Source organism: Pongo abelii, chromosome 13, assembly GCF_028885655.2.
Source record: "Pongo abelii isolate AG06213 chromosome 13, NHGRI_mPonAbe1-v2.0_pri, whole genome shotgun sequence".
NCBI classification, from domain to species: Eukaryota; Metazoa; Chordata; class Mammalia; order Primates; family Hominidae; genus Pongo; species Pongo abelii.
In genome coordinates, this window is record NC_071998.2 from 116,807,370 (window position 1) to 116,832,418 (window position 25,049).

The window sequence follows — 25,049 nt, forward strand, 5'->3', positions numbered from 1 at the left end:
TCTCTATATTCTCTCCAGCAATGAGGACTCCCTTTGAAATATCTGGCTTATTTGATATGTGGCTCTAAAATGTTTGTATTTTACAATGTTGATAAGGATATATATTTTCACAAATGTTTACTACTCATTTGATTTTTTTGGACCATTTGGGAATCAGTGATTTTTATTTCTATGTGTATTCACAAAAGGTACTTACAACTGGTTGCAGACTGTGGGGACAGCAACCTTCTGCCTTTGAGAATTTGCTGCCAAATGCCAAAGGCATATTTCACCTTCCTCGTGAATTTTGTGCATGCTCTGCGGAACAGGCTGTCTGGGGCCCTAGTCAAAGAGTAGCATCCTAGGCCGGTGTGGTGGTTCACGACTGTAATCCCAGCACTTTGGGAGGCCAAGGTGGGTGGATCACTTGAGGCCAGGAGTTCAAGACCAGTCTGGCCAACATAGCAGAACTCCATCTCTACTAAAAATAAAAATAATAATTAGCCAGGGGTGGTGGTGCAATGCCTGTAATCCCAGTTACTTGGGAGGCTGAGACATGAGAATTGCTTGAACCCAGAAAGTGTAGGTTGCAGTGAGCCTAGATCACACCACTGAACTCCAGCCTGGGCGGCAGAGCAAGACTCTGTCTCAAAAAAACCCCAAAACCAAACCAAACCAAAACCAAAACCAAAAACACCCAAAGAGCAGCAGCCTGATCTTGTTTAGAGGGTCAGTGGCATGAGTAAAGATCTACCATTCATTCACTCATTCAATCTATATTTACTGAGATCCTGCAGCACATAGTCTACAGCAGATCTATATGAAGGGCAACTTGGTATGGGCCAGGGTCACCCTCACAGACCTGACAATCTAGCAGGGGAGAGCGATATTAAACAATCACTGAGAAAAGTATGTAATTCTAAATACAGGCTGGCTGCAGTGGCTCACATCTATAATCCCAACATTTTGGGAAGCCAAGGTAGAAGGATTGCTTGAGGCCAAGAGTTTGAACCGCCAGGCACGGGTGGCTCATGCCTGTAATCCCAGCACTTTGGGAGGCCGAGGCGGGCGGATCACGACTTCAGGAGAAAGAGACCATAGAGACAGTGAAACCCCGTCTCTACTAAAAATACAAAAAATTAGCCGGACATGGCAGCATGTGCCTATAGTCCCAGCTACTTGGGAGGCTGAGGCAGGAGAATCGCTTGAACCTGGGAGGCGGAGGTTGCAGTAAGCTGAGATTGCACCACTGCACACCAGCCTGGGTGACACAGCGAGACTCTGTCTCAAAAAAAAAAAAAAAAAAAAAAGAGTTTGAGAACAGCCTGGCCAATGCAGCAAGACCTCATCTCTAAAAAATAATAAATAAATGAATAGATATAAACACACGCGATGGAGAAAAAGTAGTATGCCGTATGGCAGAATATAACGAGGGACTCAAACGAGAGGTGGATCAGGTTTAAGCAATGGGGGACAGGAAGATCCTGGTGGCCTTTCTGAAGACAGGACATTTAAACTGAGACAAAGAATGAGAAAGAGTTATTAACCAGAATGGGGGAAGGAGCATTCCAGGTGGAAGAAATAGCCTGTGTAAAAGCCTCAAAGCAGGAATGACTACAGTCAGTCTGCTGCTGCAAGCGCAGTTTCACACATCACTTGCCCTTGTGTCAGTGGGAGTATGGAGGAGAGGATGGCAAAATGCACAATTTGGAAACTCTGAAGAGAGAATGAACAAAGTTAACAAGTTTCAAAGTTCTCAACATAGCATAAGGAATCACTACACTGCCTCCTGCTAGAATATGCAAATGGTTAAAATTTTCTAAAACCTGATGTCTGAATAGTGATACTGACAGGGCCAGTTGCTTTATATACAAAATAGCCTTTGCTTCAGAAAAGGTCTCATGCTTCTAAGCTGTTTCCAGGGATGCTCCCAACTTAGGAAGACACAGTTTAACAGGAAAATATTAATCACAGAGTGCTAAACAGGATGCAGCCTCTCTACCAAAAAGCACAAAATCAATCATTTCACTTTGGGATATACTTTTGGCACGAAGACTGCAGTCTGCCTTGGAAAACAGTCACTTCAAATCTGCCTAGGGAAACCAGACCAGTGAGCGTTTCCAAACACATGACTTCTAAGCAAGTTTGCAACGGACAAAGCGGGCATGGAGCGAGGCGGCCAACGTACTGTTCTCGCGGACCAGGCAGAACTCCCATGCGCTCTGGCTCTCCAAAGTGCTGTCCAGGTCAACGGCGACATTGGGCTCGCTCTGCTTCTCCAGGCGGTACTGAGGGCCTGGAAGATCAAAGGGGCAGGAGGAGGGGAGGAAGTCTGAAACAGTGAATTTAACATTTAAAAAACACCACATACTGGTGAAAAGCTGATAAAGCCTTAGTAAAGTGTTAAAGTCCGTCTTGAGGGTCTAGCTATCCAGGATGGAAGTTTGGGGTTTCTTTTGCATAAGGCTTCACATTCTTCACTGTTCTATTATCAGGTCTGTTTCCACTCAGTTCTCCCCGAAACCAAGTAAGAGGTAAATGGCCTTTGAGTCAGAGTGACTACACCACTTCTCAGATATGAGCAGGTCACCTACCCTCTCTGAACCTCCGTTTCCTAATATGTAATGTAGGAATAGTTATACCTTGAAAGATTGTTGTAAGGATCAGAGGTGATGTAGGAAAAATGCTTATTAGAAATGTACCTGCCTCACAGGAGGCAAAGGTATTTATTAATAATTGTGTAACAATAAATTACAATCAGGAATAAGATATGTGTAGAACTCTAATAACAGTCCAAAAAATTCAAAACAAATTGTAAACAGGTAAGCTTGAATAAATAAAGCTCAGATGACCTGGCATTCATATGTGGAAAGTTTTTAAATTAAAAAAAAATCTCAGATTTCTGAGTTACGGTGATGAAAAGACAGTGGCTACCGATTCACATTTTTGTTGAAACATTTATGAAAACACAAGACACGGGTTCAATAGTACTAGAAGCCAGGAATACTAGCTACCCTGCATCACATAGAGGGTTCTTCTGGCAGACCTTAATAAAACACTGCAGCATTTTATACATTTATTCATGTATTTCTTTGTCAACCCAAATGACAATCTTGTTCTTCTCAGATAACACCTAATGGGTCCAATGATCAGATTCAAAAGACTGCTCCTGTGATCTGTTAATGGTTATTGAAAGGATTAGAGGCATAAGAAACTGTCTTATTATTTTGACTCTGAAAGGCGTGTTTGGTCAGACAGAAGGAGAGGTGACAGATCTGAGGGAAGCATCAGAGGCCGTGCAGGGCTCCCAGGCGGAACATGTATTTTTAGATATGTTCTTCAGCTGTTGTCAACTTGTTGATTAATCACATCTAGTGCTTCTCTATCATCAGTATGAGGCATTTCACTCATTTCCAGTCATTCTCCTTCCCATGTTCTATGTTCAGTTGTAGCACTGCAGAGATTCATTTCAGTTTCAGGGTATATTTGATCTTTTCTCTAACTGGTATTTCATTAGCACTTCTGCCTATTCTGAATTCTTACATACATTCAGTCCTTTTTACACTACTTAAATAAAGCTTTTAAACCTTTGTAAGTAAAAAAATGCTTAAAACATATACAACTATTTAAGCATATAGTCAGAAGTCTACGCAGTTCTTTTAAACTCTAATACACTATATTTATATCAAAAAGGTATTGTGTTTTAAAATTATAGGTAGTAAATTCATTTTTTAAAAAAATTCTAATTTCAAAAGTGTTAAATAAGGCCAGGCATGGTAGCCCCCTTAGCGATTCTCCCAAATCCCAGCACTTTGGGGGGACCAATTGAACCCAGGAGTTTGAGACCAGCCTGGGCAACACAGTAACGACAACAACAATAAAAATTTAAAAATTAGCCAGGCATGGTGGTGCGCACCTGTAGTCCCAGCTACTCGGGAGGCTGAGGCGGGGGGATTGCTTGAGCCCAGGAGCTGGAGGCTCCAGTGAGCTATGATCATGCCACTGTACTCCAGCCTGGGCAACAGAGAGAATCCCTGTGTCTCTTGGAAAAAAAAAAGTGTTAAGTAAATCAAAGTACGGAAGGAAATGCAGGTAATTCTTGTAGTCTCTACTACCTATCACCTGTCCATGCCAACAATTTTCAATTAATAGGTGCATCTGGTATTGATCAGTGGATGTTGGCACATAATACTGGGTGGAAGGAATCTCAGAAAGCTGAACCTTAAGAAAACAGCTGTGGGCCCCTTTAGTCTAGCAGAGGAAAGGCAGTTACCCCTGAACCTAGAGGGCTGCTTTCTAAGACAATGGCCTATTAAACAATCTCTGACTGCTCCTATCTCCAAAATCTCCCAGCAACACAGTGTGCAGAAGCCACTGACATCCACTTCTATAAATTTACAGTGAAATCTGGGTATAAAGTTTAGCTGTAATAATTTATTTCTCAGGCTGAGTACGGTGGCTCACATCTGTTATCCCAGCGCTTTGGGGGAGCCAAGGCAGGAGGATCACTTGAGGCCAGGAGTTTGAGGCCAGCCTGGGAAACATAGTGAGCCTTCATCTCTACAAAAAAATTTTTTTAAATTAGCTGGGTGTGGTGGTGCATGCCTGTAGTCCCAGCTACTGGGGAGGCTGAGGTGGATTTTTCTGAGCCCAGGCGTTTGAGGCTGCAATGAGCTATGACTGTGCCACTGCACTAGACCCTATCTCCAAAAAATTTTTTAAAAATAATAGCCCAAATTTAGGAACAACCTAGGTCTAACACGGGGACTGATTAAATAAAATATTATGAAATACCATAAAAATATTAAATGTGATGCCACAAAAAATATTTAATTTTATAAAACATGTTTATAATATGCTACTTTATGAAAGCAGCAAATTATAGCACATTTTAAATTATAATTATAAAAGTACAAATTATAATTTTAAAAATATAATAGCAGAGTGGGGTGACTATAGTTACCAACAATGTACTATATATTTCAAAACAAGCTAGAATAGTGGACATGAAATGTTCCCAGTGTATAGAAATGATAAATACCCCAGGTGGTACCCAAATACCCTGACTTGATCATTACACATTCTATGAATGTAACAAAATATCACGTGTACTCCACAAATATATATAAACATTATGTATGAATTTTAAAAAGGTAAATCTAAGCAAAAAAATATGTAAAGGAATAGAGGAAAAAAGACTAGGAGGTTATTTCTAAAATGTGAATAGTAGTTATAATTGATAGTGGAATTAATAATTGTTTTTATTTTTCCTTTGTGTTTTTTTGTATTTTTCAAATTTGCTATAATAAATGAAGGCCACTTTTGTAATTTAAAAACACCAGATATACTTAAAAGTTCTCCAATTTCTTACTATGACATTTTTTTGAGGCTACTATAATTAGCACACATTGTGGCATCTCCAATGGGTCATTCGCATGCAGTAATTTAATCAAAAGCAGACAAGATCTGTTTATGTAGACATATTTTTATGTGAAGTAACCGTGCACCCTGGCATGTGTACTCTGAGAGCAGTGCACAGGCTGTCGGGCTTCTCAAGCTGTCAGGCTACCTGACAGCTGGATTATATATAAGCTACCACTTTCCTGATTACTGGGAACTAAGGCCTGGCTGCATCAGGAGGAATTTCAGGCCGGTCTCCTTTGCACATTTTTTCCTACCAGTCTTTGCAGCTGCCTGGGAAACGTGGATCAGGGAAAACAGGGGAGTCAGGGAGTACCAGGAATGATCCCTTATCCCTAAAGACAACTCCCTGCCCCACTCTCAAAGCCATAAATGCCATCATCTGACATTTCTTTTATTTCTTGGATCTTGTAGATATTTCTATTAAAATTAGTTTTCTGAAAGTAGCTTCTTGGACTTTGTCCTATGAAGCCTAGCATGATGATGACTTTAATACATGCTTATTATGTGCCAAGCATGCTATATACCTTACCTTACTGAATCCTCACAGTAACCCCCAGAGGCAGATATATTAGCCCCAGTTTACAGATTGGGATGCTGGTGAAGTAACTTGCCCAAGATCACAAAGGTAAAAAGTAGGAAGGGGGAAAAATGAAATCCGTGGGGGTCTTCTGGCTCTAAAGCTAGTCTGCCTTGAACCCTCCTTCCTCCTGCAAACTATAAATTACTGGCCAATTATAAAAAGGCCATAGTTTATACCATAAATAAAGGTTTCTGTAGATTCGTGGATTCATCTAGAATCTGAATCACTTAACTTCTATAAATTCAAAATGAAAATGATCTGTAACTATTTATTTTAACAAATTCACACATACCAAATATTTCATGCTCTGGCTGCATTCTGAGTCCATGGTAGTACCATTCCCTCTTATGAAAACATGATCAGACATGATCACCTTATCTTTCTATCCATCCAGGAAGGCCCATCCATCTTTCCTTAGGAATATTGCTAATATTCTATGCTCAGTTTAGTCAGTAACTGAAAATCCGTGTGTTTTCTGCCCTGGGTACTCCCTGCTCATCCATCAAAGCTGAAGAACAACTTGGAAACCCACTTCTGAACTTAGCAAGGGACCAATGGGTAACAACCTGGGGGAAGGCAGGGTGGTTAAGCTGCATATGAAACTCGATATCTAAATCCAAATGGAAAACTGCTTTTTAGAAATCTGCATTTCTCTCCATAATCCTCACCTGAATAGTAGATATTTCACAGAGAAAGATTATAGTATTTTACACATTTTCTCTCCAAAAAGGCCAGGCTGATAACTTCAGTTCTTACTGTGTAATGAGAGGCAGGGTATATACGAGAGGCAATATAGCCAGGTGGGTAAGGGCATAAACTTGGGGCCCAATTGCCTTGGCCTAAGTCCTGGCCAAGCAATTTTGCTGTATGACTTTGGCCCAACTTAACCTCTCAGTTTTCTTCTTTATAGAACAGGGGATAATAATAGCACCTACCTCACAGGACTGTCTAAAGATTCAATGAACTAATAGTTGTAAGGCAGTTGGAACAATGTCCAATGCATTAATAGTGTGATTTAAGTATCAGCTATCATCATCATCATCATCATCATCGTCATCATCATCATCAGACTGTAATAATACTAAGTGATCCTAACAGCATGGACAATCTAACTACCACCATCACAGACCCTACTATGTGACAAGTGCTGTGCTAGGTCTTTTATGTACAGATCATCTCATTCACTCTTTGGTCACCCTAAGACGTAAAGAGTTTATAAACCCACTTAAGAGAGGAGAAACTGTGATTTATAGAGGTTAAATAACTTGCTCAGTGTCCCTCAGGAACTAGTAGAAGTGAGAGAATTCATACCTAGGACTGCCCAGGCCTGCACTCTCTATATCGCATTATGAACCACAGCATCTCACTCACACGAAGTTCTTAATAAATGCCTGTTGATAGTGAAGATTATGATAACCCAGACCTATATCAAAGTACAGTCTCCATCAAATACTTGTTTACTTTTTAGGAGGCTGACACGGGAGGAAAATAAAAATAGCAGCCAAAAGCCATTTCAAAAAGACAAACTGTGAGGTCAATTTCTATGAATATACTTTTTGCCAAAGAAATGATTATATAAAATATAAAAGTCTCTTTCACACTGAACAGGACAAGGTTCTCAAGGCAACATCCACACTTTGGAAAAAGGATTTAAAAAGTCACAGCTGCGCATGAAGCTGCATACCCTCTACTTCACAGCAGAGAGGAACACAAAAGGAAGATTCTGGGAAGCAGTTACTCTGCAGCGACGAGAAAACCTGCTTGGGCATTCCAATGATGTATTTACTGCAGTAATACCATGTCACCGAATGGCCTAGGAACAAAATATTGCTTTGGGCACTTTGGGAGGGTTCCAAGTTGTAATACCCAGGCAGGATTTTTATGGGATTTTGTAAACCTGAGGCAAACATCTCAGCACATAAGTTTCAAAGAAAATCTATAGAATCTGTTGGTTGGTGGCTACACGCTCAGAGCGGCTTCCTTGATCCCTTTAACCCCTGACTGAAACATAAAAGGTTTTAGAATGCAATTCTTTAACAGCTGCAAGCTAGCTGAAAGCTGAAATCCAATGGAAAGCAAGTGCCTGCCAAAGTCCAAGGAGAGGGAAGACACACTGTCGCCTCTATTGCTCTGTGTCTTCTTTCTAGAGACCCATGGGAGAAACTTCTTTCAGATCCTGGTATCAGGAAAAGCTGTACTTCCCTGGAGCAAGGGCTTGCTTTTGTATCTTTAGAAAGTTTAACATAAATCTTGTAACTAGCTCCTATCACGTCCCTTTCTCCTTTGCCCATCAGGAAGCTCAGCACTAAATGTTCACATGACTATAATGACCTGGACATGCATTTCTCTGCCAGGTCCTCCTACTGGGGACTCGTAAACTTGTCGTTTAATCTTTATGTTTCTTTTCCTCTCACGTAGTTTATTGGTTCGTGTATATATATATATATATATATATATATATTTTTTTTTTTTTTTTGAGACGGAGTCTCACTCTGTCACCCAGGCTGGAGTGCAGTGGCGTAATCTCGGCTCACTGCAAGCTCCGCCTCCCGGGTTCACGCTATTCTCCTGCCTCAGCCTCCCAAGTAGCTGGGACTAAAGGTGCCCGCCACCATGCCTGGCTAATTTCTTGTATTTTTTAGTAGAGACGGGGTTTCACCATGTTAGCCAGGATGGTCTCAATCTCCTGACCTCGTGATCCACCCGTCTTGGCCTCCCAAAGTGCTAGGATTACAGGCGTGAGCCACCGTGCCCAGCCTCGTATGTATATTTTTTTTAAGAGGTGGGGTCTTGCTATATTGCCCAGGCTGGAGTGCAGCGGCTGTTCACAGGTGCGACCCCATTATGGATCAGCACAGACGTTTTGACCTGCACGTTTCCAACATGGGCCAGTTTACCCCTCCTTAGGCAACCTGGTGGTTACCCACTCCCGGGAGCTCACCATATTGATGCTGAACTTAGTGTGGACATCTGACCAGCATAGCGCTGATCTAGGCTGTAGCCCAGAAATCCTGGGCTCAAACAACCCTCCCATATCAGCCTCCTGAGGAACTGGGACCACAGGCACACACCACTGCACTCAGTGGTTTGTGTATTTTAAAATCTATTATAATAATTCCAAATATTTTTGGGATCAAGGTAGGATATAAATAATTAACCTATCATTATCATTGCTGACCATAAGAACAAGTTTGAGAATTACCTGTGCAAGGAAAAATGACAGAGTCAAAGTCTGAACACTTTCATGGTTATGTCTTCATGTCAACTGTTTTCCATTCACCAATTTAAAGAGCTGCTTTAATCTGAAAGAGCTTCTTGTAGCCAGAAAAAAGCTAAGTGTGAGCAGTAAGAGGAAAGGCTAGGTTTGAGCAGAACATCCCTGGTGTTTGTGCCCTGAGAGGGAATAACGCTGCCAGCTATGCATCCTTGGGAAGGAATGTAATCTCATCTGTAAAATAGGCATAACAGAGCTTCCCTCAGAAGGTTGCTGTGAGGATTAAATGAGACAATCCAGGACTTCCCTTAGCGAAGTGCTCGGTCAATGAGAGCTGCTATTATTGCAAATACAGACTGAAACAGAAACCACTGCGATAAGGTTTAGGTAGATCCCTAGCCTATGAATCACAACAGGCTCATAGCCTTACCAGGGAGGGCACACCGGAGCAGGGAATGCTGGCATCAAAGCGAAAGTCTGTGCTCTTTCCCTCGTGTGTCCAAAGTAGGGGTGCAGGGTGCATATCTATTTAAACGAGCTTGCTTTTAAGCTGCAGACGGCATTTAAGATTAGAGACTTGCTCAGCAGCCAGGATTCCTACAGTTCCCTAGTCTCTCAGATCCTACAAATATAGTCTAAAAATGACGAGTAAATGTCAGAACCCACAGAATAAACCACGGCAGCACAGATATCAAAGGACATGTGACGCTGGGTCTGAGCTCACATGTCCACCCCACACAGCCTTGGCTTCTTCCACACTGACCTTCCATGGTCCACGTGGGTTCCTCAGTGCCTCCTGGCCTCTGCACGTGCCACTCCCTCTTCCTTCTTCTTCACCTAGCTCTGAGTCCTCCTTCAAGACAACCTGGTTCAGCTGTTTCCACCTCAGGGAAGGGGAAGGTGGGGCTACCTGTCCCCTTCTCTGTGCTCCCACACAGCGCCTTGTTCCTACTTTGGTAGGAGCACTCACTGGGCTCTTCTATAATTTGTCAGCTCAAGCTGTCTCGCTGCCTCCCCTAGCCTCAAGGCAGGGATGAGTCATCTCTGTGCTTGGTGCATTGTTGATGCTCAAAAAATGTTCATTAGATGGATGTTTGGATGGTAGTGTAGCATCACATGTCCTTTGATATCTGTGCGATCATGGTTTGTTCTGTGGGTTCTGACATTTACTCGTCATTTTTAGTCAATATTTGTAGGACCGGAGAGACTGGGGAACTGTGAATCCTGGCTGCCGAGCAAGTCTCTAATCTTAAATGCTGCCTATAGCTTAAAAGCAAGCTTGTTCAAGGGGGAGCTGAGGCTGAGAAGCTTGGCCCAGACTGTTGGTCAAGATTTGGATTTTCTCTCATAACCAACAGATGCTAACAGAGCAGGAAAGTGACACAATCAGCTTTATATTTTGGTGAGATTCTTCTGGTGGCACTGCTGACAATGGGCTGGAGACTTATGGCAGGAAGACCCATTCCAGGAGGATCGTGCCAAGCCTTGACTATTCTATGACAGGGGCTGACTGAATCTGCGTTCCTCACTGAGCCAAAGCCACCACGCTGACGCTGTCCGTATCAGAGCTCGGACCCAACATCAGCTATTCTAAAATGTCTGCATTTAGTGTCAGCTCCATCGCTTATAACTCTTCCTCTAGGGGCAACTATAATCATTTTCTGCTTGATCTTAATATAAGCACTGAACTATACTCAAGTGACAACCGCTGTAGCTTATACCCCCTCTGAGGCTCAGATTGGATAATCTGGAATTTAAATAATAAAAAAGGAACAAGCTGACATGACAATAAGGTCACACTTTAGCCTCTTCTGAGCCAATACACCATTTGCGCTCTATGAAACAGCTGAATATAATCAAATTAAATACAATTCCTATTACAAAAGAAGAAAGACCAAGGCTGTTCCAATAAACCAATTCTCCTGCCTAGTTAAACTGCAAAACCTTCAGGAAAGGTTTTGAAAGCATGACCCATCAGTTCTAATTTTTAAAACTTATCCTTTCAGTCAACACTAGAAAAAGGCCCATTCCAACTTTTATCTTTGCTACAAAGTGCTGTTATCTTGGCTTGATGTCAGGAGCTCTATCTCTCTTTCTGCTGACAAGCAGAGACGAGAAAGATAAGATTGGAAACGAATCTCACTTCTCTGAGTAAATAAATAATCAATACTCATCTAAATGTAAATGAGAAGGTAGCCCCCTCTGATAACAGCACTCTTATCAGAGAGCCAATTTTCTTCAGACATTCGGCCTCAACCAAATCACCATCATTCAGCCCCAGCCTAATGGCAAAAAATCGTAACTAAATTGAACCGATCACCAGAGATCAACTAAGTTCGGCCCTGGTCACTTCAGGTTCAAATGTTTGGGAATGCAATTTTGCCCCCATTAACTTTCAATAGCAATGAAGAACAGACTGGTCAAGGGGGCAGTCGGTGCAATAAACAAAGCCCAGCAAGGGGGCCGGCCAGAAGATGAGGGGGAGTGGGCTTCAGTGTTTAAACAACAGTGCCATCATGGAAGCAAGCCCCAAAACTGTGAAGGGAAGGCCGCTTCTGTGGGCTGAGTAGAGGGCATTCTTTCCTCTATCTAAGGCTTGGCTGAAACTGAGAAGACATTTAATTTGGCGAATGATGATGATGATTAAAGTTTATTAAAACAAATACAAAGAAAAAAGAGATATTAAAAAGCTACTGTAGCTAAAAATAACCTAAGGTTCAAATGATCAATTTCCTCCAACTAATTTGTCTCAGACTTACATCTGACCCAGCAGTGCCGCACTGACCTGATTTTACTGAAAGAAGACACCGTCTACAAGACAAATCACTTTCAAACCACTGCACTGGGGTTTCCATTTCTTTGCTGCAAGACTCAATTCACTGCTGATGAGAGTATTGGGGAAATTATGACCATTATTGATAGGACAGCAAAACCACTTTCACACAGCAGTCTTCAAGTCGACAGAAAGCTTGCACTAGACCATTAATGAAGGTGTCAGCTAAAACCAGAAATTAAAGACAAAGACTGGAAGAGGCCTAATTTTTAGAGCATGTTAAGGACACCAGACACACAGAAGCAGCAGCCATTCATCCTCTTAAGAGTAACAGAGCCTAAATAAGGATGAGCAGCGGAAAGGGCTACTCTACTTATGATTAGGAAAAGAAAATGCTTTTTTTCTTGCCTGGCCTTGGAGTTCCAAGGCCATAGGCTCTCAATATTATCAGCTCACAATCTTCATCAGCCAAATGAGGAGATGTTTGGTGTGAGACAGAACTACCCAGTGTTTTACAATCTCTATTGCTGCTGTGAGCATCTAATCCTAGACGGCAGATATGTGGCATTGGAGTGTGGGTTCTGGAGTCAAAAAGACTTGGATTGAAATCCTGGCTCTTTTACAAGTTATGCGACCCTGGGCAAGTTAGTGGATCTAAACCTTCATGGAGTAATTCCACAGATTATGTGTAACACAATGCCTAGCACATAAGTACTTAATAAATGTCAGTTATATTGCTACACAAATTTGGCAAAATCATCAACTTGCCCTTTTTGAAAACAAGTCAAATATTGCTTCATTCCTGGACTATAATAACAGCATCAGCAACTGACATGGAGGACTTTCCTGGCCCTTAACAACGTGCTTTCCACGCATTTGCTTTCTGCATCTTCATAAAACTCTATGCAGTAGGCCCTACAATAATCCCCACTTTACAGAGGAGGAAAATAAACCATGGAGTGGTTAAGTCATGTACCCACGGTGAGGCCAGGACGAGAATGCAAGTTTTTCCAATTCCAAAGCCTGTGCTCTTCACCACTCTGCTCTGCTGTATCCCATAAAGAACAGTATAGGTTTTGATCTTTGGGTTAAAAAAAGAATTGTAAGGTTTAGATGATTTATCAGTTCAGAAAGGAGTAAAGATGCTGTGTGGGAGACCAGGCAGCAGGGAAGAGAGTAGGAAGTTGATCTTGAGGGGGTCAAAACTGAGAGTCCATCAACCCTCACAGCAGGCGTGTCACATGAACACCAGCTGCCTGCCCTGATTTTTCCAGGGTTGGGGTGGGGGTTCTTTTTCTAAGTTAAGTGATTTACAGACTTACTGCCTCAATCCACAGTTCTGAAAGTGTGATTTCTTTAGGGTTTAACTATACCCATTTCTAGTCTTGTTACAACTTTTTTATTGTGATAGAAAACATTTACTGGAAATATGTTACTGCTATTACCAAGTCATAAAATAAAAAGAAAAACAGTTTATGTATTGCCATCATTTCCAATCATCAATCAGAAAGTGCCAAGAGGAGGAAAGGAAAGGGCGTACGGCCGAATTTCCTTCTTTGTGTGGGAGAAAATGTAGGAGCATCATAATTCTTTAGAACAAATTTATTCTTGAATACTTAGCCTCACGAATGGGCTCCGGGGAGGAGCAGGGAGGCATCCGTTTGGCATATCCCCTCCTCTCTGCAGGCCTGCCTGAATCCCTGTTAGAATTAAGAGCTCTTTCATCCCACCTTCCTTGGGACCTTGCTTTTCTCAGTGCACCGAGCATGCTGCATTAGAAGTACTTTTGTCTATTTGTCATTCCCCCCACCTAGCCAGCATCAGGGCACTCTTTGAAGATGGGGTGGGGGGCTTTCAAAAAAACTCAACTCTGTCTTCCCAGGGCTTCAGCATAGCAAAAGGCTCTTTGTTGGTGCTTAATAATCTTTGTTAAATAGAATGCCTTCCACAAGGTGGCATTGAAAATTGAACTCAACAATGTACTTCTTCTAGCTAATATTCCTATCCTAAGAAATATTAGCCCAAGTATACAATGATGTATGTTCAAAGATGTTCATTAAAGTACTGTTTTAATACAAAAAATTTCATACAACCTAAATATTTACCAGCAGGAAACTATTAAATAAATTATGGTATATCTATACACTGGGCTGTCATATGGTTGTTATAAGAACAAGCTAAGTTGGTTGGGTGCAGTGGCTCACATTACATCTGTAATCCCATACTACATCTGTAATCCCACGTTACATCTGTAATCCCAACACTTTGGGAGGTGCAAGTGTGAAGATCACTTGAGAGTGGGAGCTCCAGACCAGTGAAACCTCATCGCTACAAAAAATTAAAAAAAAAAAAAATTAGCTGGTTGTGGTGGTGTGGAGCTGTAGTGTCAGCTACTTGGGAGGCTGAGGCAGAAGGACTGCTTAAACCCAGGAGTTCAAGGTTACCGTGAGCTATGATGGTGCCACTGCACTCCAGCCTGGGTAACAGAGCAAGACCATCTCTAAAATAAAATAAAGCTAAGTTAATAAGACATGGGAAGAATTCTATCATACATTATTAAATTTATAAGATATAGAATGTACAGAGTAGGCTACATGTTAGTAAAGTAAAACCCCAATTACATAGGTGCACTGATATGTGGATTTGTGAAACACACAGCACAATCTGGAGGGTCATGAACCAAACCATTCTCACAGCCGTTCTTTTACCTGTAGTAACCTGCGTGGTAGAGGAAGGTATAGCAGCAAAGAAGATGGCTTTGGATTTTTACTTTATAGATTCCTATCATGTTTGGGTTTTTGACAGTAGATGATTATAAGTATTACATTTATTTTAAAAAATCAATTTTTAAAAATGAGGTGGAAAAATCTCAGAGATTATTCCAGCTAGACCAGACTAGGGAAGACTGTGGCCCCTGGAACCTCCTTGAGTCTCCTCTCACACCATCTGGCTCCTCACACATCATGTAGGCTCAGTGGCTCTGGAGACAGACCTAAACAGTTGAGGAGCCAGGAACTAAATTGGGATACAGCCTGTTCAAGGGTTCCTGAGGTCCATAGGCAAGCTACAGGTAGACCACAGAAGCTTCCAGTGCTGCTAAAGCGGCTGAGCAGGCAAAGGTGAAGCAGACCGACTGGAGCATCTGGGGCCAGACTACAAAGACTGTTTACAGCTGGGTGCGGTTGCTCGTGCCTGTAATCCCGGCACTTTGGGAGGTCAAGGTGGGGAGGATTGCTTGACGCCAGGAGTTCAAGAACAGCCTGAGCAACATAGTAAGATCCCGTCTCTACAGAAAATAAAAATTAGCCTGGTATGGTAGCACACACTTGTCTTAGCTGCTTGGAAGGCTGAGGTGGGAGGACTGCTTGAGCCTAGGAGATCAAGGCTGTAGTGAGCTATGATCACACAACTGTGCTCCATCCTGGATGACAAAGCAAGACCTTGTCTAATATATATATATAATTTAAAAAATTAATAACAAAAACTGTTTACAAAGGCAGGCCACAACTGCAGACCAAGGGCCAGATCCCATTCGCTCCTGTTATCACCACTGCCTGATAACTATGCCTGTCCCAACCTCCTCATGGATTCTACCCAGAGCCACAGAAAACAAAGGTGTCCCATAATGTCTCTGGTCTTCCTCTGGGGCAGTTCTGAAGCCTCTACGCAGGCTTTGAGATAAGTCGTGGTCAGGAGTCCATCCCTACAGCCTGTGGGTAGAGAAAACGTCTGGATTTGATCCCTGCCTGAGCTTAATAAAGTGTGTATCTAGGGAATGTTCTGCAAACTCTGCAGACCCCAGCACATTTGAGACAGTATGATGTAACGCTTATAAGCCAGACTCCTTGGGTGTGAAGTCCTAGCTCCACCACTCACACGTTATGTAATCCTGGGTAAGTTACTTAAGCCTTTCTGTGCATTACTTTCCCATCTGTAAAAATGGGCATCTATATCTTAGAGTTGTTGCAAGGATTCATTGAGTTAATACAGGTAAGATGTGTAAGTAGAAAGGATGCCTGGCCCATGGTTTTCACAAAGTCTGTAGCTTTAGCTGCATTGTGCCTGTGCCTGGGTTGCTGCTTCTGCTTTCTAAGCAGCACTCGGAAAGAGAAGGGTCTCTAGTTCTCTAGCAGGGGCTGAAACCTCCAGGTCAGCCTTACTGGCCTCATCTTCCTCGTCTCTAATGATAAAGTAATCCAGAAATATCCTCCAAACCATGCCGTTTCAACCGTCTGTGCCTTTGCTCACACTAGTCCCTCAGTTTGGAACAATCTTCCCTCTACTTCACTTCTTTAGTCTATGTTTTTTCCCACTCAAGGAATCAAAACTCTGCTTAGATGCCACTGTCTCTGGACTTCTTCGTGCAACCCACACTACAAAGACCTCTTGTACTACATATACGCAAGTTGAGAATGGAAAGCACATTTCAGCGTCCCTACATTCCTAGGACAGCATCAGCATACAGGTATGTTTAGTGATTATCTGGTGATGAAACAAGCCCAGCCTGCTTAGCTACCATCCTACCTCTTCCTCCAAAGTAGACTTGGAGTTCCACCTCCATCTGACTCCAAATGCCTCCACTGTTTGGAGATTCCCATAAGTGTCCCAACTCTGACTGGGCTTCCTAGGGATGGATGGAACTAGTATGGATCTAGCTGACTCACCTGGACATTGGCTGGAGAATGGAAGACCATCATTGACAGGGTCCAATCCCTCATCCTGATCAGTCTGGTTCTCTTACCCAGGTCCATCTTCAGTAGCCACCTATTCCAACATGTATTCTACCAAAGTTATCTGAGCCACAACACACAGGCCTAAGTGGAGCACTCTCAACATCAGAACAAGAAGAGGTAACACATGCACAACCAAAAACTCCAAAACTTGCAGAAGGTTGGGAGCCACTGGACAGGAGCCTCGTATACGCTGTTGTAGGCAGAGTGTGTGTTAGAAGGTACAGACCCTTCACTACCATGAGGAGTGCTAATACTCTACACCCTGTCACTATGCAGCCAGCAGGAATGTACTTCTCTTTGGAGAAAGGAGGTCCCATATTATTTGTAAAAAAGGAAATTTTTTTTTCCTCCTTGAAATCCAGGTATCACTTGTTAGAGAGGTTGGAAACCTTTACCACTGTCCCTAAGAATCCAATTTTTCAATCCAATCTGTTTCTCTTGAGTCACTGTGACAATACCAAATTTTACATACAGTTATCTGTTGCTCTGTAAAGAAATACAGATGGTTTTGTGGAAATAAACAGTCATTTATTTTAAACAATTGTAAAACAGTTTATGGAAACCAGTGGGATAATGCATTCAAATAAATGCCAAAACTGGTTGATGGGGATCCAGGGTGCTAAATCACACTGCGGAGGAATTTAGCTGTTGGGAACAGACAGTAATTCCAGAGTGACAGAATTTCCCGTGATGGCAAAGGGTTCTGACATCCAGTCCAGTACTCAAAACCCACAGCAGTTCAAACCCATTTTCCTTAACACAGCCTTGACAGCCAGTGAAATTAGTGAATTTAGTCACAAGCACCTAAGGACAAAAAACAGAAGAAACAAAAATGAGACTTCATTTGTCTTCAGCCTTCTCTGAGCTATATAAAAGTGGTGACTCCAACCTGAGTCAGTGGAGAGCAAGCTTAGAGCCAACTGTTTTCAGTCAGCAGACTTTGTTATGATATACTGGAATCTGAAGACTTTCATTCAAATCTGCTTATGTCAGAGGCTTGGGTAAACCACTTCCTCCCTGAACTTCAGTCTCTTTCTCTGTTAAATGAGGATAATACAGTAGTTGTATGTACTTGACAGGATTTTGAGCAGATTCAGTGAGGCACCAGGATTATTCTTTGGCTAGCTTGATGCCAGTGGCCCTGGTGGAAGGGGCTCTAGCTCTGGGTGGGTCAAAAGGCTACAGGGCCTCTTTAGGGACTTCTACCAACTCTTCAGGGAAGCAACACTGCCAGTGAATGGTTGGACCAGCCTTGCAGGAAGAAAGAGAACTCTAAGCCCTTTTTTGCTTCTAATTTTACAGGACAATCAACTATAAACTTACTACCCTTCCATTCTCAAACCAGCTTTTTTTCATTGTAACTGGGCTTCCAATGATGACACCACGATCCACCCAATGAATTAAATCAGTTCGTCCATCAAACTGTACTAAACTCCTACCACGTGCCATGTCATGAGCTAGACACTGTAGATATGAAGATGAACAAGACTCTGAATCTGGCCTCTAAGGACATGGCATAGTGAACACGGCACTCTCAAGTTTGGAATACTTCTTAGCCTTCCCCCTTGTTGTTGACATTAAATTGGCTCCCAAGTTCTGCAGACTCTACCCACTTAATACGTCTCCCTTGCATTCCTTCTCACTCAGGCCGCAGTAATGGTTTCCCAACCTTCTTCTGGCCTCCAGCCAACCACTCTTCACCCTATTGTTAGAGTGCTCTCCAGAGCCAAATTCTGGTAGATTCAAGGTATCACTTTCATACAATCCTTTCACAACTTCCTTGCAGGCTACTAGTTTAGATGCAAATTCCTTACCCCACTCGCAAGGCTTTCTATCCATCCTAATTTCTTGTCCATCTGTGTCTTCTATGACCCAAACTAGACTCACTGTTCAGTGCATATATGTCCTGGTTTCCTACCTCCATGTCACTGCTGCGCCCTTCCCTTCACCCAGACTTACTCCTTCAGCTTGTCAAAATCACATCCCTCCTTTTTGATTATCCCCTAAGTCTTATCTTTTCTCCTTCTGACCCCATGATATCAGGCCCAACCAGAGTCCCAGACCGGCCTCCTTCCTTTCCCCACAATAGGGAAAGTTGCACTAGTTAATGTCTGCAGGCTCCGCTTCAAGGCAATAGGATTTCTACAATCCCCAGCCAACCAAAAACAGGGCTTCCTTTTTAAAAAACTCTAGCCTTGGCCTTTACATCTCATTCAGGTAACTGTCCTTGCTCCTGGCCCAATCCCACCCAGAACCCTGCCCTCAGGCCTGGTGCCATGCTAGGTTCTCAGTGTGCTTCTCTGAAAATCCTGCCCTGCCCTCTGATGCTGCCTGCCCGCCTGGATTTCCTTGTGCATAAATCATACATTTAATTTATCTGAATTCAACCATACTTGCGAGGTAGAAAAAGAGGGAAAAAAAGAGGGAGAGACCTGACCAAGAGCACAATTTAAGCAGATGGGAGAATTCCACTTGCCATGACTCTCAGTGATCCAATGGGCCCCAAGAGTGGGAATATGAGGCAGGAGTCCAGAAATCATCTTTGCAACTATGGAACCTTGTAAATGTGTGATAAGTGACTAACTGCATCAAATGGGTGGATGATAGTGTCTCAGTCTTTCTAGACCAAGTTTGATTTTAGCATTTAAAAATGTGTACTTTTAGCTGTTATGATGCTAGAGAAAAAAGCTGTGTGAATTTAATGAGAAAAATTACATTGCCTCTGATGGGCATTTTTAAAGAGATTTTTCTTTCCTACAGGTAATTTTGACAATGGGATTTTTACTCACCTGTTGCCTTTGTGATCTAACCCTGGATAAGCTGTGGCTCTTGGTACGGCCACCCCCGGATGCTAAGCATCATCTTCTTCCCTGGTCCTTGCTGCCAGGACCTGCAGTTCCCCTGCTGTCCTTATGGCCCCCCACTGCTGATTGCCCATCTGCCCTGTTCCCTGCTGTGGGGGCCGGATCCTTCAGAGATTGGCTCCACCTGCCAACAGGGCTTCTCTCTGCCTGCCCCATCTTCCTTCTAATAACCATTGTGCCAACTGAGGTTGTGTTTCAAGTCAGAACACAAGCCTTGGTAAGTACTTATTTATTTATTTTTTTTTACGTAAGTAAAGAGGCCAGGCTTGAGGACTGGAACCTAGGAGCATAGATTTAGGTTGCCCTAAATACACTCCCAGCACTTTAATTACCACTACCCTGTCCAGCTTTATAACAGCCATTTAAGTTCTCGCCTCAGTACCTTCTACTAGGTTGGTAGGATTGTGATGGTGGGGTCAAGCACTACCACCAATTCATAAGACCTTTGGAAATTACTTAAGTGCTCTAAGCACTGGTTCCTTATCTCTAAGTGGGGAATGATGATAATTTCTAACTCATGTGGTTATTATACAGATTAAATGAGATAACACATGTAAAGCACTTAGTTTGGCACATAAGTGCTCAATAAATAGCAACTATTTCTTAATACATTAATACAATTTTGCACATTTTGCCATGTTCAACTCTCAAGCTTCTTATCTTAAAATGGTAAGAAGCTGAATTATATATCCTGTTTTATTTTAAGCCAATTGTGACTTACAACCGAAGATGTTGCTTCTCTTTGTGCTACAAATAAAACAAAAAGGTAAAAGCAATGGGAAAAATGGCAGAAGAGGAGACGTGGCTGTCAGCCATTTTCCTTTCTCAGAGTTTTCTTTCTTGTTAGATCTATTATCTGGGAGCTGGGCTGCCCTGCTGGCTTTCCATTTGCCTTGCTAATAACAGTATATCCAGCAGCTTCCACTGCAGTTCCTGTCTCCTTCAGCTGACTCCCAGGCCAATCAGCATTTCCTTTCTGCTAATGTCAGATGTTCCCTGGGAAGTCCTGCTGAAAAGAAAATTTATGACTAAAGTTTCTCCAGCTTTTAACGCTTCTGCATATCCTGCTCCAGATGCGGGGTGCTCCAGAGGAAGGCTAGGTCATTCCTACATGTGCACTCCTATGTTCTTGCTGATGCTCTGCTGCTCTGACAAGGGGCCTCGGACCCCTGGAAAAGCCCAAATGAGCAGCTGGGCAGACAGATGCATACATTCTGGGCTGTACCTAATATGTGGACTCAATTTGAGCTGGGTTCCTTAGCAGCTAGAGTCTCTTTTGAACTATAACTCAAAAGCAGTCATATTCATACAAAAAGAGCATTAGATCACAAAATTCTGAGTCTGACTAGGTTTCATGACTGAAACTGAAAGGAGGGGACAGGACTAACATTTACTGAGTGATAAGATAATAACAGCAAAGACTTACTGGGTCCTTGGTGCTTTGCAAGGATCTCTGCTTAATTCTCACAATAATGCTATGAAGAATACATTATTATTATTTTCATTCATAAACGAGGAAAATGAAGTTCAAACAGGTTAAGAAACTTATCAGAGAGCTAGAAAAAGTAACAGGGGGCGGCCAGGCATGGTGGCTCACGCCTGTAATCACAGCCCTTTGGGAGGCTGAGGTGGGCAGATCACCTGAGGTCGGGGGTTCAAGACCAGCCTGACCAACATGGAGAAATTCCGTCTCTACTAAAAATACAAAATTAGCCGGGCGCGGTGGCACATGCCTGTAATCCCAGCTACTTGGGAGGCTGAGGCAGGAGAATCGCTTGAACCCGGGAGGCGAAGGTTGTGGTGAGCTGAGATTGCGCCATTGCACTCCAGCCTGGGCAACAAGAGCAAAACTCCATCTCAAACAAAACAAAAAAACAAAAAAAAAAAAGGAAAAGTAACAGGAGCAGGGGTGGAACCAGGTAGGTCTTCTAGAACCCAGGTCTTAACTAAGCTCCACAGTTAAGGCTATCAACCAGAAGACTATGATCTGGTTGGAACCTTATTTTATTGAAGAGGAGACTAAAGCAAGGAGCTCAAAGACAGAGAATGACCAGTTTTAAGCCAATAGAGGAAGCATGATCTTCCGATCCGCAACAGCCACCTCCTGAAATAAATCCTCCAAGGGTCCCAGAAGAGGAGAATGCACTGACGTAGGCGTTCAGGAGACAATGGGGTGGTACTCCACAATCTCTTCAGCGGAACAGAGAACAATGGCTGTCTGCCGAGATTCAGGCTTGCTGGCAAAGGTGGCAGTGGTGCAGCAGCCACTGCCAGGCCCTTACATACCTTACGTTCTTGGCACAGAAGGGTCTCATCACAGGGTTTACATTTTAAGTAAGTTCAAGCCTTTGGGGATGTCTGCATGCTGGCTCCATGGACTTTCCTATGACCTCTTCTGTATCTCTCCACAGAAGTTAGATGATGTACTTAACCAGATCAGCAAATCCAGTAAACTAATTTTTGTCCCAATTTAAAAGGAAGTAAGAATGTCAAAATGTACATGTGACAGCTGTTTGGGACTCTAATGTTATGGAAAAGCAGCTGTTTTCATTTATATTTGAGATATTAGTCATCCTTCGAATGGGACAGAGTATCCAGCTAATAGCTTAGGCTTTAACCTACGGAAAATATGGGTCACAGAGACAAAGTGTTGGCGGAATCACAATACACTGACTATACTCATATAACATTTTGGTCTTAAAAAATTTGAAAACTTTTGTAATAAGAAACAACTATTTAATAATGATGTTCTCAGAGAAATCTGACATCCAACATGATGAAATGAATGGTTTGCTTTTAGGAGAAAGGGCGTTTTCAAGTAGACAAAGTCCACATAAGTAAGGAAAGAAAGATCCTTCTACGCTCCAGAAGTTGAAAGTAGGCTGTTTTCTTTTAACAAAATTTAAAAATTAACTTCAATCAAAGTAGCATACATATAGTTTTTTTTTCTTTTTTTCTTTTTTTTTTTGAGAGTCTTGCTCTGTCACCCAGGCTGGAGTGCAGTGGTGCGATCTCAGCTCACTGCAACCTCTGCCTCCAGGATTCAAGCGTTTCTCCTGCCTCAGCCTCCCGAGTAGCTGGGACTACAGGCATGTGCCACCACGCCCACCTAATTTTTTGTATTTTTAGTAGAGGTAGGGTTTCACCGTGTTAGCCAGGATGGTCTCGATCTCCTGACCTCGTGATCTGCCCGCCTCGGCCTCCCAAAATGCTGGGATTCATACATATAGCTTTTTTTTTTTTTTTTTTTTGGGATGTAGTCTCACTCTGTCGCCCAGGCTGGAGTACAGTGGCGTGATCTTGGCTCACTGCAAGCTCTGCTCGCCCCCAGGTTTAAGCAATTCTCTGCCTCAGCCTCCAAAGTAGCTGGGACTACAGGCGCGTGCCACTACACCCGGCTAATTTTTTGTATTTTTAGTAGAGATGGAGTTTCACCAGCTTGGCCAGGCTGGTCTTGAACTGCTGACCCTCATGATCCACCCGCTTCGGCCTCCCAAAGTGCTGGGATTACAGGCGTGAGCCACCGCGCCCAGGCCTCACACATATAGTTTTAAGAGTAAATAATGCTGTTAAGTCCTATGATGAAAAAGAGTAATTCCCTGTCCCATTCTTGAGTCCCTCCTTATGGGCAATTTGTTTAAGTATTTTTGTATGTGTGATTTCTGGTACTCACCTTCCTATTTTTATTAACATTCCCATTCAATTACTTAAATAAGTTATTATAAATATCAGACAATATCTATTAACTTACATTAGAGAAAATGAGGACTTAGGCTGTGCGCTCTCTCTCTTTCCCACACATCCTTTGGAAAGTGAGTTTGCTTTTCTTTTTTTTCTTTTTCTGCAATACAGTAGCTTCCTACAGTAACTTCCTCCTGCTGGGCACCCTTACGTGACTATCAATGTTTAAAATGTCTGCTTTTGGTATACTCCTCTGGCTCCCCAAGGACTCAGAAGAGATCCATATCATTACAGGAATCTGGGTGGCAACACTAATTTCAACGGATGTGCATCGCCTTTCATTTTAAACACATTTACATTTTCATTTGATGATGTAATTCTCCAAGGGAGTTTAATCTCTGATAACCAAAGTACAGTGAATCCACTCCTAAACAGAAAGTGGTGGCCTCAGTTATGGGCTGGCTGAGAGACACGCAGCTACGAGCTGTGGACTGGTTTTCACTACATCTTAGTTCATTCCACAAATGTGCTAACCACCAACCCTGGGCCAGCTGCTATGCTGGTAAACCATAAGGAACCTACCTCTCCAAAAGGAGCTTTCACTGTACTCAAGGAAAAGGGCAGGGGGGCTCTCATTCTCTTCTTTTGCAAGGTGCTTACCAGCAGCTGGCAAGATCAGTGTATTAGGACCTTACTGGAGACAGGGCCATAGTGCCTCTGCCACAAGCCTAAGTGGCTGAGGGATACTGATCTCTGGAGAGGATTAGTGTCCCTTCCCAGCTTCCAAGGCTGGAACATAGCCTGTTTCCCTTGATGGCCACTGTTGATGGAGTCATTTACTGCTCATGAATTTATCCAGCCCTTTCTGCCCTGTCCACTTCTCCCTGCCTGCATCAAGGAGGGGCACTGGTAGCCCAATTAGGAGATGCGTGGAAACGAGTGGAAAGAATGAAGTTATGCCTGAGCCTGGGAGCCAGAGAGACTCCCTCTAGGAGGGGAACTCCCAAACCTGAGGACTCAAGGAAGTCTTTTCTGTTAGAAAATGGAAGGACCACCAGGCACGGTGACTCATGCCTGTAATCCCAGCACTTTGGGAGGCCGAGGCAGGTGGATCACGAGGTCAGGAGTTCGAGACCAGCCTGGCCAAGATGGTGAAACCCCGTCTCTACTAAAAATACAAAAATTAGCCGGGCGTGGTGGCACATGCCTGTGGTGCCAGCTACTTGGGAGGCTGAGGCAGGAGAATCGCCTGAACCCAGGAGGCGGAGGCGGAGGTTGCAGTGAGCCGAGATCATGCCATTGCACTGTAGCCTGGGTGACAAGAGTGAGACTCCGTCTCAAAAAAAAAAAAAAAAAAAAAGGAAGGACTAGCAGGGTGCAGTGGCTCATGCCTGTAATCCCGGCACTTTGGGAGATCAAGGCAAGTGGATTACTTGCGGTCAGGAGTTCGAGACCAGCCTGGCCAACACAGCGAAACCTCCTGTCTAAAAATACAACTAAAAATACAAAAATTGGCTGGGCGTGGTGGTGTGTGCCTGTAATCCCAGCTACTCGGGAGGTTGAAGCAGGAGAATCCCTTGAACCTGGAAGGTGGAGGTTGCAGTGGGCCAAGATTGCACCATTACACTCCAGCCTGGGCAAAAAGAGTGAAACCCTGTCTCCAAAAAAAAAAAAAAAGAAAAGAAAAGAAAAGAAAATGGAAGGATGGAAGGACTAACGAAAGCCGGAGCAAGAATTCCTATCAAATGTGTTCTGTTGCTTTATTTATTGGCCATCTCCTCTATTAGAATGTTAGCTCTCT

The 25,049-nt window shown here is 43.0% G+C and overlaps 1 protein-coding gene across 9 annotated transcripts in view; it reads right to left on the reverse strand.

Moving 5' to 3' along the window:
• The window catches only part of MAPKAP1 (MAPK associated protein 1), a 265,491-nt gene that overhangs the window by 65,090 nt on the left and 175,352 nt on the right, over positions 1-25,049 (reverse strand). For 6 of the 9 annotated variants that reach the window (XM_054519346.2, NM_001131510.1, XM_024251698.3 and 3 more), the window contains 1 exon segment: positions 2,168-2,275. The exons of 2 other annotated variants lie outside the window; for them this stretch is intronic. In XM_054519346.2, the coding sequence (XP_054375321.1) occupies positions 2,168-2,275 (108 nt within the window). 9 annotated transcript variants of the gene reach the window in all.